General features: G+C 43.7%; 1 protein-coding gene across 6 annotated transcripts in view; it reads right to left on the reverse strand.

The window, feature by feature from the left end:
• The window catches only part of ILRUN (inflammation and lipid regulator with UBA-like and NBR1-like domains), a 256018-nt gene that overhangs the window by 140599 nt on the left and 89007 nt on the right, over positions 1-26412 (reverse strand). For 2 of the 6 annotated variants that reach the window (XM_082345146.1, XM_082345144.1), the window contains 2 exons: positions 24756-25084; positions 378-3703 (listed from right to left, as the gene is read on the reverse strand). In XM_082345146.1, the coding sequence (XP_082201272.1) occupies positions 3668-3703; positions 24756-25084 (365 nt within the window). In that variant the 3' untranslated portion in view covers positions 378-3667. Of the gene's footprint in view, positions 1-377; positions 3704-14536; positions 25085-26412 lie in introns of those variants that run through there. The other 4 variants (XM_082345145.1, XM_082345143.1, XM_082345147.1 and 1 more) reach the window with 3 other exon arrangements.

Genomic DNA, 26412 nt, shown 5'->3' on the forward strand with positions numbered 1-26412 from the left:
ACCTGTGCGCCATGCCTGACACACAGTAAGTGCCCACACAATGCCTGCTGGCTGATACACACTAACTTGGCCGGTACATCTTATGTACTGGGGATAGAGTAGTGCTCAACTGATGCATGGTAGGTACCCTGAGGAGGCCACTGGGAAGAGTTTTAACCTTTCTGGCCACTGGAAACCAGGAACAGCAGCAGATCTAATTATAATCCCAGGACTGATTTCACAAACATATAATGAACCGCAGGGTCTCAGTTTTCCCATATGCAAGAAGGAGAGACATAGAGACCAAAAAGCACATATCACAGAGCCACTGGGGGGGCGAAGCAGGTACACAGGGGCTTCAGGGAGCAATAAACTCACTGACACACATGAAAACAGGGTTTTTTTTGGTGTGTGTTAATTTAATCATACAAATATTCATTTATACAGTAAGGAAAAACCTCCTCATCTTCATCTCCTCCCAGGCACCATAAGGCCCCACCACAAACACCCACCCAGCTTGCTTGCTGCACACCACTGTCCAGGTGGAGGAGGCAGCTACTGCTGCTCCAGCATTCACACGAGGAAACAAAGAAAAGGCGAGGCAGGGTGGGGTGGGGAATCAGCTTGCAGTTCTGGGCCCTGGCAACCCCACCACCCTCTCCCGCTGGGGCTCACATTGAATTTGGGGAGGTGTTTATTCTTATGCCCACTTCCCACCTTGGCCATCCTTGGGCCACAGCAGCTGTCTTGGTGAGGTTCTCTCCTGGCTGGAAGTGCCTTTGATGAACTTTAGGTAACAGCCAGTCCTTGCTGGGGGAAGAGAAGGCTGTTTCTTGTAGAAAAATGCCCCAAATTCAACTGTCCCCATGGGAAAAAAGAAAAAACGCATGCACGCGTGCACACACATCCACACACACCTCATTCTGTGAACACAGACAGATTCCTCCCAAGCCTGAGCCCCTCTGCCTCCCCCGCTGGCCTCAGGTCCTTAAGGATGGTGCCTGCCTCACCTTGCGGGTGCCAGACACTGGTGGTCCTGCCCAGAGGCAGCCTGTCATTTGGTAAAGAGTCCAAGAGGAACTGAGACTACTGGCGCTGAGAGGGTAGCCTTTGCAGCCCCACTAGGCAGTGGAAAAGAGGGGCTCTAAGGACTTGCTCAGAACCCAAACCAGCGAGAAGAGGCAGGATGAATGGTACCAACAGCCTCCAGGTCTTGGGGGAACCATGGACTCCTTCCGCCCCTACTCCATGGCTTGCGCTCGCTCGCTCTGGCCTCTGCAAGGAGCTCACCTCTCCAAAGATGTGTACAGAAATGGTTTGTTCTTGGGAGGGAAGCCAACGTGCTTGGGACAACTACCTTGCCAGGTGAGACTGCCTAAAAGCAAGAGGAGGAGCAGGATCCCTCTGGCAGGGCCAGACCCACTGACGGTGATCTATGAAGCCACTGCTGAATAACGGCAGGCACCCCCTCCTGAGAAAAGGGGAAGGGGCACCTAGTGTGGGGCAGATGAGGAAGCCAGGAGACCAGGGGACGTAAAGCCTCCCATGATCCTGCGGGGGCAGCTGGAGATGTGATGCTTTGAGGGCTATCAAGTGAGTAGAACGGCTGGGCATGTGTGGGCTCCAGGGTGGCGGTGTCCCAGGAGGTTGGCACCAACAGTGGCGGCAGTCTGGGCCCCATAGGGCCCTCAAACAAAAAGCCATCGTGAGCCCCTGGCTTGGACCTGTGGTGGCCTGGGCACCCCTGCTCTGCTGGGAATGGGGTGCTCTTTGTGTGCATAGAAAGCAGGTGCTCCAGTGTGAGCTCCAGTCCAGCCCCTGACCCAGCTGCACTGCCCTTTCAGCAGGCAGGCTCCACCCTCCCCTGGGGCTTCTCCAGTGGACCAATGGTTACTCCCCCTTTTATTTGGGGGGAGGTGGGGAGGCAAAGGGGGAATTTCATACAAGCTTTTCTCTCACAGTCAAGCTTGAAAAACACAACAGTCTCAGAAGAGGATGAGGAGGAACAAACAACACACGTTTTCGGAACTCAGACACCCAGACAGAGACAGACAGGCAGGCAGACCCTCACCCACACCCAGGCTATATGACCCCTTGCAGCCAATCATCGACCTGGACTCCCTGCTGTGTCACACCCCCGGGGTGGGTGGGGGTGTGGTAACAGGCAGGTGACCCAGCAACCGCACCCTAGATCCATATCCCCGGCTATCAAACAAACCAAGACTCGAGGGAAGGAGGGGGTGAGAAGAGAAGAGGGACTTTGCATATTCTTGTATCTTTGGCAGACAGCTGTTCTGGCCTGGTTTAAGCTTCCCATGGAGATATCCACATCTCAACCTGCTTGGAATCCACAGGATGCCAGTGGGGCCACCTGTCCCAGTGAGCAGCCAGCCAATCAACCTGTGCTCCGGCTGGGCTGTCCCTTGCCCGCCACCTCCCAATAACTAAGCATCCTGCTCAGGGCGGGGGTCCTTTCATTCCCAGCAAAATGTGGTCTCCAAGATCACTCAGTCAGTAAGTGTGGCCCTTCCCCATGGCAAATTCCCCATCTGGGGCTCCATTTTCATACCTTAACAGCTCAGCTCCACTAACAGGCTGCAAAAACACCCCAAAGGACAACTGGAGAGAAACACAGGGAAGGGAGTTGTGTGACAACAGAGAAGCAGGGGACACCTTCACATTCGGCTGCTGCACACTCGCTGGTGAGCTGCACCAACACCCGTGTGTGTGTGTGCACGCAGCACACACATATACGCAGCACAGAGGCAGCGTTCCCAGAGTGAATGGGGAGCCGCTGTGTACCAAGAATCCAAGAGAGCAGTAAGCGTGATGGCATTTCTCTCCGCCAAGAGAAACAAGGAAGGAAAGCAATTCGAATTGTTACAAGTGTGTGCAGGAGGACACCTCTCAGCCTCACAAACTCCCACGTCACCCGAGATCTGTCTTCAAGGCTTCCTCTGCTGGCCACACAGGGAAGTTTGGTCTTCAGAGAGGTTCTGACGGTAACAAGCCACAGGGTTGACAAATACAAATGTCAAAGGTGTAAATCAACAGAAGATTAAAGAGAAAAGAAGAGGAAAAGCGTGATAACTCATGGGCTGATGCCATTAAAAACAAATGGGGTTGGAGACTCGTGGAGTCAGGTGGCACGGCAGGTGTCCTCCTATAGCACTGACCCGCAGAGTCCCCAAGCAGGCCATGCCAGTTTTGAACCTGAATTGCTTCCAGAGCAACAAGCATTCTATAAACAGCATGTTATCCCTTATCTAAAAAAAAAAAAAAAAAAGTGGGGAAAGGGGAAAAAATTAACATGTGCTCAAAACTACAACCTGTCTGTAGGCAAAATAATTTTTGTTTAAAAAGATGGCTTTTTTCCCCCATTTTAAACATTTTTTTCCTTCCCGAGCGACCTAATGACTTGTTAGATTGACGCCTAATAAACAAAACCCAAACTGGCTGCATGGATTTCTTCTTGGTAGCCTCAACACCACTCCTGCGATTCGGCATTCACACACGCACACTGAGTTTTATTCAAAACTAGTCTTTCTGATTCTTCCTCTTCTTCCAGGATGGGGGTCAGAGCCAGGGGTCCGTGCGATGTGGTCTGCAATCCAGAGGAACCCCTTGCCCTCCCCCCCAGAGTCAAGCCTTCTGTCTTTTGTTAATTTTTCTTCTTGCTGACACCCGTTTAAGACTGGCCGAAGGGGTAAGGCCCGTGGAGCCCCTGGAAGAGAGTGAACACAGTCAGTGGTGGCAGACACAGCAGGTACAATGTGACAACCAAACCAAGTAAAAGAATCTACGGTTCCCAGTGAGCCAGAAGGAAGCTCCAAGGCACAAACAAGACTTGAGGGTTGTCCTTGCCATGCAAATCTTCAGAAGGCCACATATCAGCACATTTCAAGTTTTTGCTAAGTGTTCTCCTGCAAACACACCATCCAAGAGAGGGGAGGCTGGTGGAGAGATTCTTCATCTTTCAAATTCTAGATCAACTGGTGCCAATTTTCCTCCACCCAGGTCACAAAGCCTTCCCTCCTTGACAACATCTTAACCTCTCTGCTAAAGATCCTTGGACACCACTTTCTGCACCTTAACCTCAGGTGCAGGCTACTGCTGGCTGATGACACTTATATCAACAACACACACACTGGAGCAGAAAAAGCAACTGTCCACCGGGCACCTAGTACAGACATGGCAGCAGGGGGTTTGCATACACTGTCTTTAGGTGAATTATTACACTCATTTGACTGATGCCCATCTGACTGCAGACATAAGGAGACTTGCTCAAAGTCACATGGGTAGTAAAAGGCAGAGCCAAGATTCAAACCCAAGTCTGATCTTTGCTCTCTTCACATTGCCTCTCCCTTGCCACATGATGATAAGGTTTACTCCAAATTCCCAAAGGCGTTTTCTATGCTGCTTGGCTGGTGGAGAAGGCATCATAGGCTCACTTTTCCCTTATGTTAAGAATGAGACACCAAGATGTGCCAACACCAAAAGCGGCCACACAAACTTGCTGGAGGATGTCTTGTGCCTCCCTCCACCTTCACACCTCTGTGGAGTGTGCTCCTTGAAAAGACCCGGTCAATGCCAAGACCTGGGAGGGCAAAGGTAACTGGTAACCAGCCTCACTAAAGGTCCTACACCCCAAACTGGCCCAGAAGCAGAGGGCCCTTGGACCAAGGGGACCAAATGGGTACAAAGAGCAGGTGGCACAGCCATAATCACGACAAATGACCAGAGGGGTTTCCCGATGCTTGACAACTATGTTAAGTAAGAATCCTGAATCTAGGCACAACTGGGGTGAGGAGGCACAAGAATGATTGAGATGACATTTTCCATTAGCTTGGTAAGATGTGAACAGTCAGAATTTGATTATCTTTTAAAAATGACACGTTTCTTTGAAAAGAAATGTAAGTGCTTGGTTGCAGGGTTGTCAATGATTAGAATCCCTTTCCAGTATGACTTTGTTTGCTGCCATCTCTCTAGCACTTAGCATGGCACCTGTCCCTCAGCAGGCACCCGGTAAGTATTGTTGAATTAATAATTGAAAGAGAACAGGTATTTCTCAGACTACTACCTGGAGTGCCAGACCCTTCGAAGTCACAAGAATATTGGCCCTTCCAAACCAAGTTTTTAAACAGCCGCTTAGGCCTGGGGACACAAGTGTCTGTGTCATGCCATCCATCTGGTCACAGCCTCCCAGGTCCCAGGAGAGGCTGGGCTCCCTGGGAGTGGTCAGCTAGAGATGCACAACCTTCACAGTTTTCACTGCAATGGGCTGCAGGTCACGCGGAAGTGGGAGAAGGAGATCTGGGTTCTGATCCCCGCTTTGCACTAGCACACCAAATGACCATGAATAAAGTCCCTTCCCCTCATAGGATCTCAGATTCCTCCTTAAAACTTCTAGATTTAAGGTTCTAGGAGCTGACATAAAGTACCTAGCTCAGGAGGTTCAAAAATAGTGTTCTAAGAAAAAAATGCCCTTTGGTCATGCTTATTTAGACCAGAGGTCAAAGCTGCCAAAAATAGGGAACATGAGATTAAAGTTCCCAGTTTTTTTCAGTGGAAAGCACTGAAATTGCTTTTGTCTTTTTTTTTCTCCCTCCATAAAAAGCCTCAGGAGACCAGAAATAGGCCTCAAGCTGCTTGGTGGTATCGCTGAAGAGGTGAATATGGGAGACAGGCAGGCCAACACTGAAAGAGCATCAACTACGTGCTGCCGGGTGCTGCTGGAGCACTTGAACATGTTCTCTTTAATTCTCACAAAGATAAACTGAAACAAGTATGCTCTCCAAGCTCAGAGAGGTGAGGTAACCTGATCAAGAGCACAGAGCTGGTAAGCAAAGCAGTGGTGGTTAAAATGTCACGTCTGCCAGCCCTGAGTCAACCATGCCTTCAGCAGGCGAGCTGAGACTGTAACCATGTCAGTAGTCACAGACCCACCCACTCAACCAAGTGTGGGCCAGACCAACTAAGGGCTCTCAGACTCCATTTTGTGGGGCCTGGTTGGAAGGTCACAGGCCCCAGAGATGGAAATTAAAGAAGCTTAAAACAAGCTGCTCTCAGTATTTCCCAACCAACATTCATTCATCCCAACAATCCAAGGAGAGCAACAAAGGCTCAGATTCCCATACGATTTAGAACCAATACAACGCTCAAAAGTCTTTGTGCAGAAAAACACGCACAGAGAAAAGAAAACAGAAGAACAAACAGCATTTGTTTTCTATAAATTTTTTTCCCCTTCACCCTAAATTTAACTGCTTTCCAGACCAAAGCTCCACACACTTCACATAGGCCTTTATAAAGCAAGCACTAGCCTTGTGACTTGTCTGGAATGCTTGGAGAAGGGAGTTCATGACTTTGCCAAGGAGCTGTCGTGCATTCCCATTTTACAGATAAATGGACCCCATGCAATTGGCAGAGAGAGCAATACAGACATGGGCATTTTCAGATTTCCACCTGAACGCCCTGGCCCTTAGACCATTCAGTGTAGTATTTAACTAGCTTAGATTAATTAATTAATTAATGTTGATCCTCTATTTACTGACTGAGGTGCTGTGCCTTTTGGAAAGAAAAATGCTATCTAATTCCCTTTCATCCAGAGAATGGCATATTGGAGTTGTTGATGTTTAATTGGCACAGAAACATGGCTTGAGGAACAAGCTCTATTTTCCTTCCCCTCCAAATAAATTACTATCACTTCAAGGAAGAGAGAGGGAGCCAATTCTATCTCAGAATTACTTTATCATCTAGACTCCCCACACGCAGGATTATAGGTGTCACAAGTGGATCATAGAACACAGGCAATGCAACACCAGTTATAGAGGAAAAGCCTGGCGGAGATTCCAAGAACAGCTTGCCCAGGGCGTCCGATGGCAGAAGGCCAAGCAGGAAGTGCCTTTCCTAAGTGTGGGATGAAGGTATATTTGAAACGAGATGCCCATCCACATTTCAGATTCCACTGGAGTTCCAAGACCCCGTGTAACAGGTTCTGGTGGCTAATGTCTCCAGCACCAGCCCAAAAGTAGGGTTTGACAATACAGATAGTGTTCACTCTCTTCTGGGGCCTAACAACTCTTCAACTTTTACCCACAGAAAAGCAAATGCCAAACATTTTCATTAACCTGGCACCCCTGATATCTCTCCTATAACAGGTGTGCCACTAATAAGGAAAACAGATCAAGGGATGGATGCATCAGATGGTACCACACAAAGCCCTGAATTAAACTCCGACAAGCAGAAATGGAGGCCATCGCAGCATGATTACAAAACTCAGTTTGATGCAGAAGACCACCCTCTTCTCTATGAGGATTCACCTCTCACCACATAGGGACTAGCAGCAAGGCCGGATTTATGCATATTAATAGAGGGTGTAAATGACCAAGCCAAGAAAAGAACTCCTCTATCTGACTCCAGGTCTAAAGAGCAGCTCCCCAGGGCCAACTTGCACAGAAATGGCTTTTCAAAGGCTACATTTCTTGGGAGTGGCCCCACATCTGCTAGGGGACATGAAAGTGTTCCTGGCGAAGGAGAGACAGCCTTTAGGTCCACAGGGGTTGAGGTGTTGCCTGTTTGCTTCAGTCTTCCCTAAGCTTTCACTGAACAGCTGTCATGGCTGTGAGCCCTGGGACCTAAATTCTACTTGGCTACAGGGCAGGCGAGCCCTCTTAAAGCATGGGAGCTCCATACCTGCCAGCTAAGACAGAGGGGCCTCCCTACTCGTGGGTGTCTGGGAAGAGACCTTGGCCTCAAGCCAGCTGAATGATTACGGTAGTTGGGCCAGGTCCTGAGCTGCACTTCCACAATGGAATAACTACTGTGAGTCATAATTTGGCTAATTTTCTAAAATATTTTTAAAAGAGAACACTTATAGACATAAAAGACAAGCTAGCTCAGTTTCACTCATCACAATCTCCTGAAAGGACAATTTAAGATCCAGTACTTGCGGGCCTGTCCTCAAAGCAAAACTAAAAATAAAAACTATCTTTTTGATTTGTTTTTCACAATAGTTTATAGTTGCCCCTGTGGAATAGCAGAGTCACTCCCAGCCGGTGATTTGGTTATCACTGATCTTATGTGAGTGGGTACCTACAATAACTTAAAGGTTCTTCCTAAAATTGTACAGAAATCAAAATAACTTTTCCAAAAAGGAGTACTAAAAAAAACAGGAAACTATTTTGTTTCAGATAGAATGTATTTTTTTAAAGAACTTACCCCCCCCCAAAATTATTTATTTATTTAGGCCGTGCTGGGTCTTAGTTGCAGCACGCAGGATCTTCGTTGCAGCATGTTTAATTACAGCGTGAGGGATCTTTAGTTGAAGCATGAGGACTTCTTAGTTTTGGCATGCAAACTCTTTAGTTGTGGCATGCATGTGGGATCTAGTTCCCTGACCAGGGATCGAACCCGGGCTCCCTGCATTGGGAGCGTGGAGTCTTACTGGACCACCAGGGAAGTCCCTCAGCTAGAATATTTTTAGACATTTACTCATCAATGTTCAGCAGTAGGGAGTACAGTGCTATCAGAGGAGAAAGCTGCCCTTTTACGACAGTGGAACCTGTTTCTTCTTTTCTTTTCTTTTCTTTTTTTGGCCATACCACACACATGGCACGTGGGATCCTAGTTCCCCGACCAGGGATCGAACCCGCACCCCCTGCATTGGAAGTGCGGAGTCTTAACCACTGAACTGACTGTCAAGAAAGTCCAGTGGAACCTGTTTCTGCCAGTTATTTGTACCTTGCACATAGTAAGACACAAGTGTCAGTAAAATAAATGAATGAACTGTGAAATACTCTGCACTGCTGAGCCATCTCTGTTTAACCTTCCAGGAGAAAAAAAAAAAGGAAGGCTAAAATTCCTAATGAAACAACAATGTCTTACGAGGGCTTTTGAGGGTACTCTTTCTATATGAAAGCCTGTTTAGATAAAGCACCACAACACGAAAACTTTCACATACCTGTCTTATTTTGCTTTTACTTGTGATTTGATTTAAATAAATAAAAAGGTTCACGCTGGTTAATAAAAAGAGAGGAGTGTTTGCTGCATGACTGTGAAATAACATGCTCTCGAGGTGTATACTGATGGCAGCATCAGATAACACCACCAGGGCCCTCCTCCTCCTTTCTCATTTCCTGGGCCAGTCCCAGTCAGCGCTTCGCCCACCTACCGCTCCTTTTGTATCATTTATGTACACTAAATGCAAACACAGAAGAATACAGGGTTTAGTATTAAGTTCTGTCCTGATCCTGTACTGCAAACTTGGTGTGGTGAGGCCCTGCTCATGGGGCTGGCTTGGCTGGCAAGGGCCAGAGACTGACCAAGCCCTGATTGAACCCATTCATCTCTCATTAATTAGAAATCAAGTCTGTACTGGAGCAATGGGCAGGGCAATGACGACTCTTCTCTCAGGAGCACTCAAAGCAGCGCCCTTCCCTCGATGGATGCTGACCGTACAAGGAGGCTTGCTGGTGGAATATCAGGGCCAGATCATCATGACGGGAACTTCTGCAGATGCTTTAACACTGGTGTTCAAGCCACTGTCATGTGACAGTCCTCAAAATTTCAAAGATGCAGTGGCTGAAGACAAGTATGAGAACAAGCCAAAGAAAAGAAAATAAACGTACTTTTATGCATGAAGGCTGTTCATGGGGCAGGTTCAGTTCACAGCCTTCTGATTGTGCCAAAGTTGTGCTTAAAAGCTTATTTAACTCAGGGGACTTCCCTGGTGGTGCAGTGGATTAGACTCCGTGTGCTCCCAATGCAGGGGGCCCGGGTTCGATCCCTGGTCAGGGAACTAGATCCCACATGCATGCCGCAACTAAGCGTTCACATGCCTCAACTAAGGAGCCCGCCTGCTGCAACTAAGACCCAGCACAACCAAATAAATAAATAAATATTTAAAAAAAAAAAAAAAGCTTAACTCAGTTATAAGCGTGGTGAACTGTTGTTTTAAAAGCCCTGTAAAAGCACTTTTTATACTTACCTCTGTAACAGTTTTTCTGTTGCTCTTAACTAACTTCTACAGTCCTGCTGGGGACCTTCACGTCTATCCATCCATCCTCCCTCTAACCACCCATCCAATCCTTTGCCATGCATCCATCCTCTGTTCTTCCTCCCTCCATCACCCACCTTTCCATCCTCCCTCCTCCTTCCATTATTCCTCTGTCATTCATCCTCCCATCCCCCCAAGCTCCCCATGGCCAAAGGCAACTCCCAGAGCCTTCACCTACCCCCTGACAAATCAAGAAAATCACCAGGAAGAATAAAACTCAAACATAATTGTGAATGAAAACATATTATTTAAAGTCCTATAAGAAGATGAAGGATGTTGGTTGAGTTTGACTTCCCTTTCATTAAAGACTTCAGAAAAGGTTATTCGCTATTTGAAATTCTAGTCCCCAAGATCTCATGTAATAGCAAGTGTGCCAGAATCCAGGTGAGATGCAGGCTCTCTCATGGCCATCTCCTAGGGTAGAGGAGATTCATAGAAAGGAAGAAAGAAGTGCTAAGAGTCTCACTGGGGAGAACACCTAAAAGGAGAGAAAACTTATCCAAGTTCCCAGCCATGTGGCCATTGGTGCTGTACTATGGGTGTCCTGAGGCACAGGGTGAGGCTGCTGGTCCCACTTCCTCTCAGAATTTCCATTCAAGCTCCTGTACACTTTCCTTACATGCCACTGTCTCCTCCACCTCTCTTACAATTAATTCACAGCATCACCTCCCCCCACCCCAGCCAATGGATGGCTGATTGAGGGAGAATAAATTGTCTTTCCTTCAGCCATATTTGGTTTCATCTTGCCACCCCTCTGCTCAAAAGCATTGTTAGCACTCTGATTCCTCTCACATTAAAGGTGAACTCTTCTTTGCTTGGCTTTCAAAGGTCTTCCTCCAAAATTCACCCCACCCTCTTTAAGCACACCTCACTCACCACAATCAGGCTGGCCAGTGTCCCCTGAACACACCCTGCCTGTGAATGCCTCTGGGTCTTCCTTCTTGCATGTGACTCCTTTTCCCTCCAATTCGGTTTGAATCTATCATTTCTTTCTTTCTTTCTTTTTTTCTTGGCCACACTGCATGTCATGTGGGATTTTAGTTCCCCGACGAGGGATCGAACCTGTGCCCCCTGCAGTGGAAGTGCAGAGTTCTACCACTGGACAACCAGGGAAGTCCCAGTTTGAATCTATCATTCACCAAGGTATCATTTTCCTGGCTACTCCAAACCTCATTGTTTTCTCCTTCCTCCAAACTCAAGAGCACTTAAAACTCAACTGGAACTCAATATACTCCATCTTTACTGGTCTCATTCTTTCCTATGAGCTAGTCACATCTATGTAATCAGACAGTAAATTCTTTGATGATAAGGAAGGATTAGCACAGGCTGAGGAACCTAGGAGGCCTCCCTTATTGACTAAATAATATCAAAGCTCTCTCTGTTAAAGTAGTTTCGATGAACGTCCACAGCTTTGAAAAGGGTCTCGCTTTCAGTCGAGCTCTAAGGAAGCCCATACTTTCCCCCGATGTACAGCAGCCTTTAATCTTACATTGTGCACCTGGTCCTGCTGGAATACAATCAGAGCAGACTTAGCTAAGAACAAGTCACTGAAACCTGAGCATCTACACCAGACACAAATCCTCACACTTTTTTTTTTTATTAGTCATCAATTTTATACACATCAGTGTATACGTGTCAATCTCAATCACCCAATTCATCACACCCCCACCCGCACCGCCCCCCCCCCACTGCTTTCCCCTCTTGGTGTCCATACGTTTGTTCTCTACATCTGTGTCTCAATTTTTGCCCTGCAAACTGGTTCATCTGTACCATTTTCCTAGGTTCCACATGTATGCGTTAATATACGATATTTGTTTTTCTTTTTCTGACTTATTTCACTCTGTATGACAGTCTCTACATCCATCCACGTCTCAACAAATGACCCAATTTTGTTCCTTTTTATGGCTGAGAAATATTCCATTGTATATATGTGCCACATCTTCTTTATCCACTCGTCTGTCGATGGGCATTTAGGTTGCTTCCATGACCTGGCTATTGTAAATAGTGCTGCAATGAACATTGGGGTGCATGTGTCTTTTTAAATTGTGGATTTCTCTGGGCATATGCCCAGTAGTGGGATTGCTGGATCATATGGTAATTCTATTTTTAGTTTTTTAAGGAACCTCTAAACCGTGCTCCATAGTGGCTGTATCAGTTTACATTCTCACCAACAGTGCAAGAGGGTTCCCTTTTCTCCACACCCTCTCCAGCATTTGTTGTTCGTAGATTTTCTGATGAAGCCCATTCTACCTGGTATGAGGTGATACCTCATTGTAGTTTGATGTGCATTTCTCTAATAATTAGTGATGTTGAGCAGCTTTTCATGTGCTTCTTGGCCATCTGTATGTCTTCTTTGGAGAAATGTCTATTCAGGTCTTTTGCCCATTTTTGGATTGGGTTGTTTGTTTTTTTAATATCGAGCTGCATGAGCTGTTTATATATTTTGGAGATTAATCCTTTGTCCGTTGATTTGTATGTAAATATTTTCTCCCATTCTGAGGGTTGTCTTTTCGTCTTGTTTATGGTTTCCTTTGCTGTGCAAAAGCTTTTAAGGTTCATTAGGTCCCATTTGTTTATTTTTGTTTTTATTTCCATTACTCTAGGAGGTGGATCAAAAAAGATCTTGCTGTGATTTATGTCAAAGAGTGTTCTTCCTATGTTTTCCTCTAAGAGCTTTATAGTGTCCGATCTTACATTTAGGTCTCTAATCCATTTTGAGTTTATTTTTGTGTATGGTGCTAGGGAATGTTCAATTTCATTCTTTTACATGTAGCTGTCCAGTTTTTCCAGCACCACTTATTGAAGAGACTGTCTTTTCTGCATTGTATATCCTTGCCTCCTTTGTCATAGATTAGTTGACCATAGGTGCGTGGGTTTATCTCTGGGCTTTCTATCCTGTTCCATTGATCTATATTTCTGTTTTTGTGCCAGTACCATATTGTCTTGATTACTGTAGCTTTGTAGTATAGTCTGAAGTCAGGGAGTCTGATTCCTCCAGCTCCGTTTTTTTCCCTCAGGACTGCTTCGGCTATTCAGGGTCATTTATGTCTCCATACATATTTTAAGATTTTTTGTTCTAGTTCTGCAAAAAATGCCATTGCTAGTTTGATAGGGATTGCATTGAATCTGTAGATTGCTTTGGGCAGTACAGTCATTTTCACAATACTGATCCTTCCAATCCAAGAACATGGTATATCTCTCCATCTGTTTGTATTATCTTTAATTTCTTTCATCAGTGTCTTATAGTTTTCTGCATACAGGTCTTTTGTCTCCCTAGGTAGGATTATTCCTAGGTATCTTATTCTTTTTGTTGCAGTGGTAAATGGGAGTGTTTCCTTAATTTCTCTTTCAGATTTTTCATCATTAGTGTATAGGAATGCAAGAGATTTCTATGCATTAATTTTGTATCCTGCTACTTTACCAAATTCATTGATTAGCTCTAGTACTTTTCTGGTGGCATATTTAGGATTCTCTATGTGTAGTATCATGTCATCTGCAAACAGTGACAGTTTTACTTGCTCTTTTCCAATTTGTATTCCTTTTATTTCTTTTTCTTCTCTGATTGCCGAGGCTAGGACTTCCAAAAGTATGTTGAATAATAGCGGTAAGAGTGGACATCCTTGTCTTGTTCCTGATCTTAGAGGAAATGCTTTCAGTTTTTCACCACTGGGAATGATGTTTGCTGTGGGTTTGTCGTATATGGCCTTTATTATGTTGAGGTAGGTTCCCTCTATGCCCATTTTCTGGAAAGTTTTTATCATAAATGGGTGTTGAATTTTGTCAAAAGCTTTTTCTGCATCTATTGAGATGATCATATGGTTTTTATTCTTCAATTTGTTAATATGGTGTATCACATTGATTGATTTGAGTATATTGAAGAATCCTTGCATCCCTGGGATAAATCCCACTTGATCATGGTGTATGATCCTTTTAATGTGCTGTTGGATTCTGTTTGCTAGTATTTTGTTGAGGATTTTTGCATCTATATTCATCAATGATATTGGTCTGTAATTTTCTTTTTTTGTAGTATCTTTGTCTGGTTTTGGTATCACGGTGATGGTAGCCTCATAGAATGAGTTTGGGAGTGTTCCTTCCTCTGCAATGTTTTGGAAGCGTTTGAGAAGGTTGGGTGTTAGCTCTCCTCTAAATGTTTGATAGAATTCACCTGTGAAGCCATCTGGTCCTGGAGTTTTGTTTGTTGGAAGATTTTTAATCACAGTTTCCATTTCATTACTTGTGATTGGTCTGTTCATATTTTCTGTTTCTTCCTGGTTCAGTCTTGGAAGGTTATACCTTTCTAAGAATTTGTCCATTTCTTCCAGGTTGTCCATTTTATTGGCATAGAGTTGCTTGTAGTAGTCTCTTAGGATGCTTTGTATTTCTGTGGTGTCTGTTGTAACTTCTCCTTTTTCATTTCTAATTTTATTGATTTGAGTCCTCTCCCTCTTTCTCTTGATGAGTCTGGCTAAAGGTTTATCAATTTTGTTTATCTTCTCAAAGAACCAGCTTTTAGTTTTATTGATCTTTGCTATTGTTTTCTTTGTTTCTATTTCAGTTATTTCTGCTCTGATCTTTATGATTTCTTTCCTTCTGCTAACTTTGGGTTTTGTTTGTTCTTCTTTCTCTAGTTTCTTTAGGTGTAAGGTTAGATTATTTACTTGAGATTTTTCTTGTTTCTTGAGGTAGGCTTGTATAGCTATAAACTTCCCTTTTAGAACTGCTTTTGCTGCATCCCATAGGTTTTGGATCGTCGTGTTTTCATTGTCATTTGTCTCTAGGTATTTTTTGATTTCCTCTTTGATTTCTTCAGTGATCTCTGGGTTATTTAGTAACGTAGTGTTTAGCCTCGATGTGTTTGTGTTTTTACGTTTTTTCCCCCTGTAATTCATTTCTAATCTCATAGCGTTGTGGTCAGAAAAGATGCTTGATATGTTTTCAATTTTCTTAAATTTACTGAGGCTTGATTTGTGACCCAAGATGTGATCTATCCTGGGGCATGTTCCGTGCGCACATCAGAAGAAAGTGTAATCTGCTGTTTTTGGATGGAATGTCCTATAAACATCAATTAAATTTATCTGGTCTATTGTGTCATTTAAAGCTTGTTTCCTTATTTATTTTCATTTTGGATGATCTGTCCATTGGTGTGAGTGAGGTGTTAAAGTCCCCCACTATTATTGAGTTACTGTTGATTTCCTCTTTTACAGCTGTTAGCAGTTGCCTTATGTATTGAGGTGCTCCTATGTTGGGTGCATATATATTTATAATTGTTATATCTTCTTCTTGGATTGATCCCTTGATCATTATGTAGTGTCCTTCCTTGTCTCTTGTAACATTCTTTAAAGTCTATTTTACCTGATATGAGTATTGCTACTCCAGCTGTCTTCTGATTTCCATTTGCATGGAATATCTTTTTCCATCCCCTCACTTTCAGTCTGTATGCGTCCCTAGGTCTGAAGTGGGTCTCTTGTAGACAGCATATATATGGGTCTTGTTTTTGTATCCATTCAGCAAACCTGTGTGTTTTGGTTGGAGCATTTAATCCATTCACGTTTAAGGTAATTATCGACATGTATGTTCCTATGACCATTTTCTTAATTGTTTTGGGTTTGTTTTTGTAGGTCCTTTTCTTCTCTTGTGTTTCCCACTTAGAGAAGTTCCTTTAGCATTTGTTGTAGAGCTGAATTCTCTTAGCTTTTGCTTGTCTGTAAAGCTTTTGATTTCTCCATCGAATCTGAATGAAATCCTTGCCGGGTAGAGTAATCTTAGTTGTACGTTCTTCCCTTTCATCACTTTAAGTATATCATGCTAATGCCTTCTGACTTGTAGAGTTTCTGCTGAGAAATCAGCTGTTAACCTTATGGGAGTTCCCTTGTATTTTATTTGTTGTTTTTCCCTTGTTGCTTTCAGTAATTTTTCTTTGTCTTTAATTTTTGCCAATTTGATTACTATGTGTCTCCTTGTGTTTCTCCTTGGGTTTATCCTGTATGGGACTGGCTGCGCTTCCTGGACTTAGGTGGCTACTTCCTTTCCCATGTTAGGGAAGTTTTCAACTATAATCTCTTCAAATATTTTCTTGCGTCCTTTCCTTCTCTCTTCTCCTCTGGGACCCCTATAGTGCGAATGTTGTTGTGTTTAATGTTGTCCCAGAGGTCTCTTAGGCTGTCTTCATTTCTTTTCATTCTTTTTTCTTTATTCTGTTCCACAGCAGTGAATTCCACCATTCTGTCTTCCAGGTCAGTTATCCGTTCTTCTGCCTCAGTTATTCTGCTATTGATTCCTTCTAGTGTAGTTTTCATTTCAGTTATTGTATTGTTTATCTCTGTTTGTTCTTTAATTCTTCTAGGTCTTTGTTAAACATTTCTTGCATCTTCTCGATCTTTGCCTCCATTCTTTTTCCGAGGTCCTGGATCATCTTCGCTATCATTATTTTGAATTCTTTTTCTGGAAGATTGCCTATCTCCACGTCATTTAGTTGTTTTTCTGGGGTTTTATCTTGTTCCTCCATCTGGTACATAGCCCTCTGCCTTTTCATCTTGTCTATCTTCCTGTGAATGTGGTTTTTGTTCCACAGGCTGCAGGACTGTAGTTCTTTTTGCTTCTGCTGTCTGCCCTCTGGTGGATAAGGCTATCTAACCTCATACTTTTGAATTATACTTATCTGCTTGAATTTCACCAGTCCCACTTTGAGAATTTTCATCAGAAATTAAACTGCTAAATTCAGAGTACAGGGAAAAGAATACGTCCTTACAACTGAAGTAAAATATGCTATCTTGGGAACACTAGCTCTGTTTCAGCTACAAGACTGCCCAGCATCAGCTCAGCCTAAAACAATGCCCAGAGTCCCAAAGCAAAGAAGACGGAGCTCAACGTTCCACTTTGAAGCTGTTGAGGTACAAAAGAGAGAGTTCCTGGAGATACTTTTTATTCTCAGTGAGATAGTAATGTTACAAACAACAAAAGACATTTTCTAAGGCTCACAGTGTTTGCTTAATTTATTTTTAAAATGCACACATGACCCATGCCAATGCAAACACCAACAAGGCTGGGAGGACTTTGCTGGCTCCTCAGGGTTTTCAAAAGAGAGACATCTTAATATCATTAAACCAGTCTCCTGGCAAACCCCTTCTGTACAGAATGTGCTAATCTGCCAGCGAACAGGGGCAGGTTCCTCAGTTGCCGGCCACTGCTTCCTCCTTGGTCACGAATTCTTTTGTAGCTCCTGAAGATGAACAAGAAGGTCTCTACAACCTGACACTAAGTGTATAAACTACCTTCAGAGAACAGCAAACAAACTTTGCTTCTGCCAGCAAGCCTCAGCATAGTGTGGTGTAGAAGAACACTAGACTCCAACTGGGTTCCCTGGGTTCCAGCCCATGGCCCACCCCCAATTTGCTGTGTGAATGTGAGCAAGTCACTTACAACTTCCTTATTGTTTTGTCAAATGAAGAGTATAACTAACTACAGAAGTCACAAGAGTGTCGTGAATTAAGAATAAGAATAAATGCAGTAGAGGTGTTTTGAGTAATAGCAGTTTTACATGTTAGACAGATAGCATTAAGCTCAATCCTTGGACCTCTTCTCCATCTATACCAGCGGTTTCCAAGTAGGGAAGTTTTGCCCCTGCCCCAGGGGGCATTTGGCAATGTCTGGAGGTGTTTTTGGCTCTTACACTTGGGGCTGGGGAGGTACTACTGGCATCCAGTGGGTAAAGGCCAGGGATGCTGCTGAACATCTTACAATGCATAAGATCCATACCCCACCGCCCCCCGCAGCAAAAGAAGACTCATCTGGCCTAAAATGTCAATAGTCTTACTCTGTTGGCTGAGAAAACCCTGCTTTACATAGACTCATCACTTTGTGGATTGCAGCCAGGCTCACAGCGTTAGATACCATCCACATGAAATGACTCCCAAATTTTTTATCTCCACCCAAACCCTCTCTCCTAAACTCTATATCCAAACTGGATATACAACAGCCTACCTGATACCTCCATTTGGATGCCAATGTACCCAAAATGAATTCCTGATCTCTCCCCACCTCTACCATAGCCTTTCCTCTCTCCGTGGATGGCAATTTTACCCTTTTAGTTGCTCAGGCCAAAAACCTTGGTGTCATCATTTATTCCCTCTTATACCCTGCTTCCAACCCATTAGCAAATCCTGTTAGTTCTAGCTAACAAACCAGATCCAGACACAGACCTCTTCTACCTCTGCTGCTACCAATCTGGTCCAAAGCACCCATTCTCTTTACCTAGATGATTGCACTAACTTCCCTACTGGTCCCCTGCTTCTATCCTTGCCCTGTACTCTCCACAAGAGAGCCAGAGAGTGATCCATTTACTCTCTGGCATGAAGTCAGGCATGAAGTCAGACCACATCACCCCTCTGCTCAAAATCCTTCAGTGGTTCCCTCTGTCCCTCAGTGCAAAAGCCCAAAGCTTTACAAAGGCCCACAAATCCTTCCATGATCTGGTTTCCATCCCCTGACTTCATTTCCCTCTACCCTGTTCCTACCCACTCTGGTCTTGAACAAACCAGGTGAACTTCCACCTCAGGACTTGTACTGACTGTAAAATATTCTTTCTCCAGATAGCCTTTGCTGAAACTAAATCTGGCTTTAAAGGGAGTTAGATCGTCCCTAAGTATGTTCTAGTTTTAAAATACTAAGTATGTTCAAAGGGAGATGTTAAATTCATTACAGAAAAATGAAAAACTCCAGAGAACTGTATCTTTTGGCCACAATCAGGAATAGACAGGTGACTTCAAGAGGTATAGGTGCTGCTGTCACAAAAGTGAGTTAATGGAAATTTCAATGTCACCAAAAATCTAAACCCAAGTGACCACGGAGGTTCTAGGGAATCTTTTCCCTTCATAGAGGCTGGAGAGAAAGGCTGATTTCTGTAGCTTCCATAGATAACAGCCTGTGGAGAGAAGGGGTTTAGCAGTAGAGAAGTCACATAATAGCTGGCCAATAATTGGCTTGATCCTCATTTGAAATGTAGCAGTGTACTACAGAAAGCATGCATGCTCTCCCTAGCCCACAGCTGTCAGCTCAGCTGATAAAAATATGTACCTGAACACTATTTGTAACTGGGAAGCAATGTAGTGGATCGTTAAGAGAGCAGGCTCAGGAGTCAAAAACAACTGGTTTTTTTCATATCCTTGTTTTACCACTTTCTAGCTGCATGACCTTGGGCATGGAACCTGTGTACCTCAAGTCTCAGCAGCTGTAAATAGGGATAATGACAGTGCCTGTATCACGGTCCTGTTGTGTGGACTAAATGAAGTAATGCATGTCAAACTGCTGCCTCTGCCTCTGGGGAACAAATACTGGGGGCTGGGGGGCTGGGAGGCAGGGAGGTGACTAGCGTTTTTTGTAATAAACTTTGTAGATCTACTTGACTCCTTAAATTATGTACATTGATAATTTTAACAATAAAAATTAAATTTAAAAAATCCTCAGCACAGTGCCTGGCACATAGTAAGTGCTTAATGAACGGTAGCTTTACAGCTCTGATTACTGCACTCCCGTGGCCCCCACCTGGGAGTAATGTGCATTTGCTACCTGTCCCTTGCCAGAGGAGAACACAAGTTGGATAGAATATCAAGTGACACAAGTTTTCCTTCCAGCTTCTCTTTGAGCCATCTTTAAACCTTTCAGGGAAAGGGTCTGCACCTGAGAATGAAGACTCAGGTTTCATGGCAGTGGGAAGGTTATACTGCCCTCTATTGCCATTAGCTCAGCTAAGGACACCAACCACCTGCCTTTGGGTCAAATTCAGTGTGCTCTGAACTGAGCAGATGTTGGGCCCATCCTTATTAAACTCATCCCTTATTATTATGTTAAACTGATTGGCTACTTCAAAGTAGATAATAAGATCCACAAGCCATTACATCCTCAGGTCCATACAGCAAAATATTTGCCTTTTCCAAACCTCTCCCTGTAACCTCTACTACATTTCTAAATCCTCACCTAAACAGAGAGAAATTAACTCTTCCATGCCTTAGTCAACACAGACAGCAGCAGGTTAGAAGAGAGTTGATTTCTGATATAATAAAAGTAGACTAACTTCTCTAGCTCCAGATCCAAAACACACTAAAGGGTGATTGTCAGAGACAGAGAGGAGGAGGAGCAGGTGCAAATGTGGGCAGGCAGGGCAGATGGTACTCGGCAGTGGCTGACGCTTGACAAGCATGAGGAACCTCTCCCAAAGATAATAACACGTTTCTCCTTCTGAACCAGCACTTGGCGGAAGTAATAACAGTGGCTCAGACTGTAATCAGTTTAAAGGAGGAGTATACGACAAACACCAGCTCCAAACTTTTTTTTTTTTAAAAAATAAGAACAAACACAAAATAAGACGCATAGTCCAAGTAACAAAATAAATGAATTTGGGATTCTTTTCAGCTCCCCCAGTGTAAATCATTACTCTTTAGAGAAAGGAAGCAAAGCATTTGGGTTGTCCTGAAGAACACCCTGGTGTCACACTCTTATTGCCAGCTGTCCTGAATGAGACCATTTAGTTGGTGTCTTATTCCTCTGTAAGGCCTTCTTAGAAAACATTGAGAAATTTTGAAAATTACTGGCAATTAAGAAAAAGAAGTACTTAATTTCAATACGACTTATTTTCTCCTTCCACACCTCTACAGATTGTTTTTTGCTACTGTACCACTGTCCGAACAGAAGCTGTCCCAGCCTCCAGAGATGAGTCACAGTTAGAACTCATGGCAAGACTAGCCTTGAGTCCATAGAGTGAACACCTACCCTACTGTGACTGTTTGTCCTCAGAGGCTCTTGGGTTAATCACATAAAAAGCGTTCATTAAAACAGCACCTAACCTTCACCAATACTTGGTCTGATTGTTCACCTGGGACAGGTCAGCCACAACTGAGCTGACAATGAGGCCAGCCAATCTTTAACAAAAGCATGGAGTCAGATTTATGAATCCTTGGAGGTCAACATATACTTGCTCACCTTTCTGACTCCCTCTGACAGCTCTCACAGAGGGAGGGCCCAGGCCCTCTGGATGTTGTGGGATGGTGCTAGGACAGGCGTTCCCACCCAGAGCTCCCCCATTCTCCCCCCACCACCCCTGCCTGTGGCACAGAGCACTGGGTCCAGAGAGCTTATGGGTTATTCAAGGGTAGCTGGGGAAGGGCTCCAGGGGTGTCCAGATCCTGGCACTGACAGATGGGCCATTATGTTGACATTCACCCAGCCCTCACATAAGGTGCATGAAGCAATCTTTTCATTTCATCCTACCAACCTTAGCAAGTTAAACTGTAACTATGGAGGCAGCAGGAAACTGTATCTGCCTATTAAAACTGTGGTCATGGGCTTCCCAGAGCATCATGTTCTTTCCCAGCCTTCAGGGCAGGCAGGGAATTTCTTTAGAGTAAATCAAATCTATTGCCAACTCAGTGATCCCTGATACCAGGGCATCAGGTACTCCTCCAACCCATCCAATAAAGATGGCACCTGGTGTGAACTGAACACACTTGCCCCAACTCTAGCGCTCTAGGGGGCTCTCATCCTTTCCACTCACTCATAAATAAAAAGGGCTATTTATTATTAACCCCACATGGTTGGTACACCCTGAGAGTTTAAAAAGTTTTTATTTTTATCAACCAGAAAAAGAAATCACTACTTTAAAGACTCAACAAACAGGGGAACTCTTCAAAAGAAAGAGATGCCACAGGCAATCCTCAGTTTACATTAGAGCCACTTATCTTGTTTCAACAACCTTGATGACACTGGTCATCAACTCAGTTAACGCTTTCGCTCAACACAGCCTCCATCCCAACAGGAAGATCTAAGGAAAGCCCAGGTTCACCTACTAATACCTTTAGTAACGTGGTGCCTGGATGTGAATCCCAGCTCTGCCTCTTGCTAGCTGTGTGACACTGGGGTAAATTACTTAGCCCCTAGGAGCTTTTATTTTCTCATCAAAATATGAAGATGATACATGTAAAGTACTTGGCAGCATACCTGGCACATAGGAACGGTTAAAAAATAACTCTAGTATATACCTGATCTTGCCACTTATAGCCCTTCAGAACCTCAAGTATTCTTGCCTTTAAAAATAAATAAATCTATATTCTCAAGCCAAACACAAATGCTTAGAATCATGAATTATCTCTGCTTTAAGGTATTCATTTAAGTATAGTCCCAATTCTTTTCGAAGCCATTTGTAATTATTTCACCCAAACTTTTTCATCAAATTACTTCATCCAAAGGAACACACTGCAACCAACTGAATGTATCTCCCACTGTCCGTCACCTGTATCTCCTGACCACACATCCCTTACTCAGTATTCTGCCCTCAGCACTTCAACTGTTCTCCTACCATCATCCTTCCTGTCTTTCCAAATCTGTCCATTCTTTGAAAAGCCCTTTCCATCAACTCCACCTCTACTTCATCTCTGCCTTCTGTAACTCTAACCCCCAGCCATGCACACAAATTATACATTTTGACTGTGCTGTGCTCTACTGCCCAAATTCATACTTCACCTTGACTGAATTGTATGCGTGTTTCATCTCCCCTACTCTACTGTGAGCTGCTGGTTGGCAGGGATAACTTCTTTTATTTTTCAAGTTTCCTTACTCAATAATGTACACTGCTCTGTACACCAGTGCAGAAATGTGTTAATAAATACTGATAACTGTCTATACCCTACCCCATTTCTAATGAGCCCTAAGAGGTGGAGCTGACTCAACTTTAGCCAGAAATGCTTTCAGAGGACTTGCTTTTAAGAGGACTGCTTAACTTAAGAAGAAAAGAAGGCTCCGATTTCTCTTTGGGGTCCAAGTGCCACATTCTCAATGCATTACAGCCAACAGTCTTGTATATCATCTCCAATGAGAACCTTTTCTCTGTGGTTCTTGCAAATGCTATTTCTAAATGATTCTACAGAGTTCATGAAAAAAATCAGGTAACAAACCATGAGTTCATCAACCTCAAGAAATATCTGAACAGCCTCACCATAGCCCAGCCTTTCCGAAAAAGAGCAGCATGGCAGGACCTCAATTAAGGCTGGTAGGTAATCCATTCCGACAACCCCCACCCCACCCCGGGCCACAGCAATGACAGACTTAAAAGGCATCAGTCCCTAAAGCCCTAAAGGAGCGAAAAACAACTAACAGGCTCACAACTCAGGAAAACGAGTGCAGTGCACTGGCCAGGAACACCAGCCCTCTCCTAAGACTACAGTGATAGCTGAGCCAGGGAGTTCACAGTTGGGTGAAGGGGCTTCCTTTACAGAAAGCACTGGAGCAACTGGTTTTGCCTCCTCCAACTCTCATCTTCCCATTACACTCAACTGTCCTAAAGTTCTCCTTCTAACAGGGCATGCTTAGCCTAGGGCCTATACCACCCAGAACAGTCATACCCTGGAGGGTTAAATTTAAGGAAGAGAAATCTAGAGCAACAGGCACTTAGTGGAAAATCTTTTGTTACAGTGTTAAGATGTGAAGTCTTTCCTCAAATATAAGCCATTTATTGCCTTGCCAATTTACTTCTCTTATATCCTGTATGATTAACATGATTCCACACAACCCTTTATAATGACCATCCAACCAATAAATCAATCCTGTTGCACTACTGTTGAATGCAGTCCCTCTTACTAGACCCTGTGGAGAAAGAGAATTCACATCACCAAGTTTCTTTTCTTAATTTGCCTCTGGATCTAGACCACATATAAAGCACTGGTCAGAAAAATGCCATTCTTACAACAGAGCAAGTTGTCCCTCAAATAAATATTATTTTTAAAAATTTGAGGGTGAATGCCAACACGAAGCAAGGAAAGACTTAACAGTTATACGATTATATAGGTGGGAGGCTGGGCCTAATACACCATATTATTAATCAGAGAAGAACGAACAGGAAAGTTCACAGGCCCTGCCACACAAATCACCTACAATGGTTAGCGCTTAGCATCAGGGCTTTATTCAACCTACCAAAACCAACAACCAGGAACCATAGTCACCTTGGCGGAGTATGGAAGGTGCTGTTTAATCAGCAAGCAAAGCGAAACAGATCAAGAAATCAAACACCTAGAAGACTGTCTTAGAACAATCAGAATATTTAAAATCATGATTAACTCAACAAACAATTCTCTCACTTATTCCTCACACATGAAAAGTCAAAATATCACTTGGGCCACTCTGGGTTGTAGGTGAGGAGGTAGATGGGCCATAAGAGACTGGAAAGACATCAACAAGAAAACATGCAAACTAGGTAAATAAAGTGGAAGCCCAACAACATTTGGATAGGATACAACAACATTAGGATAAATAATTGAGCTTGTCTATTTCCTCAGGAAAAACACCCCACCCAAAACCAAAAAAACACAGTAGGAACAAATTCCAAAGGTGTGCTGTTGCTCTACACTTGGTATACATTTACATTGGAAGAATGGCTGGTGATATTTTGACTTTCTTTTGTTTTTTTTTTTAATGCTAAAGGTAAAGAACTCTGTTCTTTCAGCACCCAAACCAGAGCAGAGACAGTAGTAAATTATAAATGTGGATGGAGTAACATCCACAGGACATGGAGATGGGGGAGGGGGGGAGGGGAGAAGGGGTAGGTTTTTGTGCTGTTGCATTGGCAGGAGAGCTAAGCAGTCTTAAAGAACATTCTAGGCTTCTAGGTTTGCCATGAAGGAGTATCACAAATCCCAAGGCCCACCACCTACCCCTTCTCCTCTTCTCCGAGGGCACCTACCTTACTGTAAGTCACTACTGATAAGTTGTTTGCGTGACTGCTGGGGGACAGATTTACAGAGTTCTGTGAGAGTCTATTCTCATCTTGCTCGGTTTGGTCAGGATCAGGAGCCCATGTGTTTTTGCTGATCGAGTCGAACCCGGAACCCCCAGGGTCTTTTAAGTTGTTTTCATCTGATTGTCGGTTCTTTTGGGGAGAGGCAAACGGGTTGAAGTTTCCTTCTACCTTGCGATGTGGCTGTGTGTTGAACTCCGTTTCAAAAGATGACAGCTGCTGCGTTACTCCTAAAAGTCCACCCACCTCCACACTGAGAATGACCCAGATGACATCTGAAACAAAAAGGCAAGTCATGTCAATGCCAGGCATACCCTCAAGGCTCAAAGCAGCCATCACAGAGGACCCCAAACACCACCCAAACCATAAGAAGAAATGTTCCTCTACATGCTAGTTTAGAAGCTTACTGACAAAGTTATCCAGTACATTTGCATTGCATGCAGTTCTACATTTTTGGTAACGTCAAATTCATACTCTAGTACAAATTCAGCAGAGGTCTGTGGTGAGACCCATGAAACTATCTGTAAAAAGGTTACTAGTTGATTTTGATGCATAACCATATTTTGGAAATCATTACTCCAGAGGAACAATGATCAATATATAGAAACCCAAAAGCTATTTTTCCAGAATTACAAGCTCTTTGTGGTTTTTGCTTTATTTTGTACATGGTTAACTCAGAAAACTCAGGGCAGGCATAACTCTTGAGTCAAAAAAAATGCTTATAATTACTAAAACTGCAACTTATCAACCACCCCTCCCCCCACTTTGGGGCAATTTAGAGTGACCTGCCCAAACTAGGACAACTGAGAGTAAAAGAGGGCGTTATTAGTTACACCAGGACACAGGTGTAAGCCAGCACTAATCCTGACATATTAGAACAGATACCACCCTGGCTATTTTCACCATCTATGTGTTCAAAAGGTAACAAAATTTAGTATGCCTGAGACTTTCTATTGATAAAATAATCCAATTTAATACCAACTTTGCCTTTCTGTCAGATAGGGAAACCCTACCATCTACATTGAAACCATAAGAGATTTGTTTTAAAAGATGCACCATAGGACTTTTGGTCATAATTCACTTCTTTATTTCCCCAACTGTCAAAGCCATGGGTTCAAAAAGAAATGAATAAAGTAAGCGGCACTTCAATTTGATGTTCAGCACCTCAATTCAGAGAACAGTGGCATCTACTTTCCTGATGGAAGGTTTTCAAAAAGCAAGCTATAGAAAGGCCAAGAAGCTTTTAAGTGTGAACCTTGTTGAAAACAAATATGAAAAATTGTTCAGGCTCCTAAATAAGTGGTATAAGGTTGATAGGAAAAGGCAGATAAAACTTCATCAGTTAGCTACATGGCAATACAGTAGTCCCCTTTACCCATGATTCACTTTTCATGGTTTCAGTTACCCATGTCAATGGTGGTCCAAAAATATTAAATGGACAGTGCCAGAAGTAAACAATTCCTAAGTTTTACACTGCACACTGTTCTGCGTAGTGTGATGAAATCTCTCACTGTCCTGCTCCATCCTATCTGGATGTGAATCATCCCTTTGTCCATCGTATCCACGCTATATACGCTATCTGCTCGTTAGTCACTTAGTAGCC

Source organism: Balaenoptera borealis, assembly GCF_965194805.1.
Source record: "Balaenoptera borealis genome assembly, chromosome: 12".
NCBI lineage: Eukaryota > Metazoa > Chordata > Mammalia > Artiodactyla > Balaenopteridae > Balaenoptera > Balaenoptera borealis.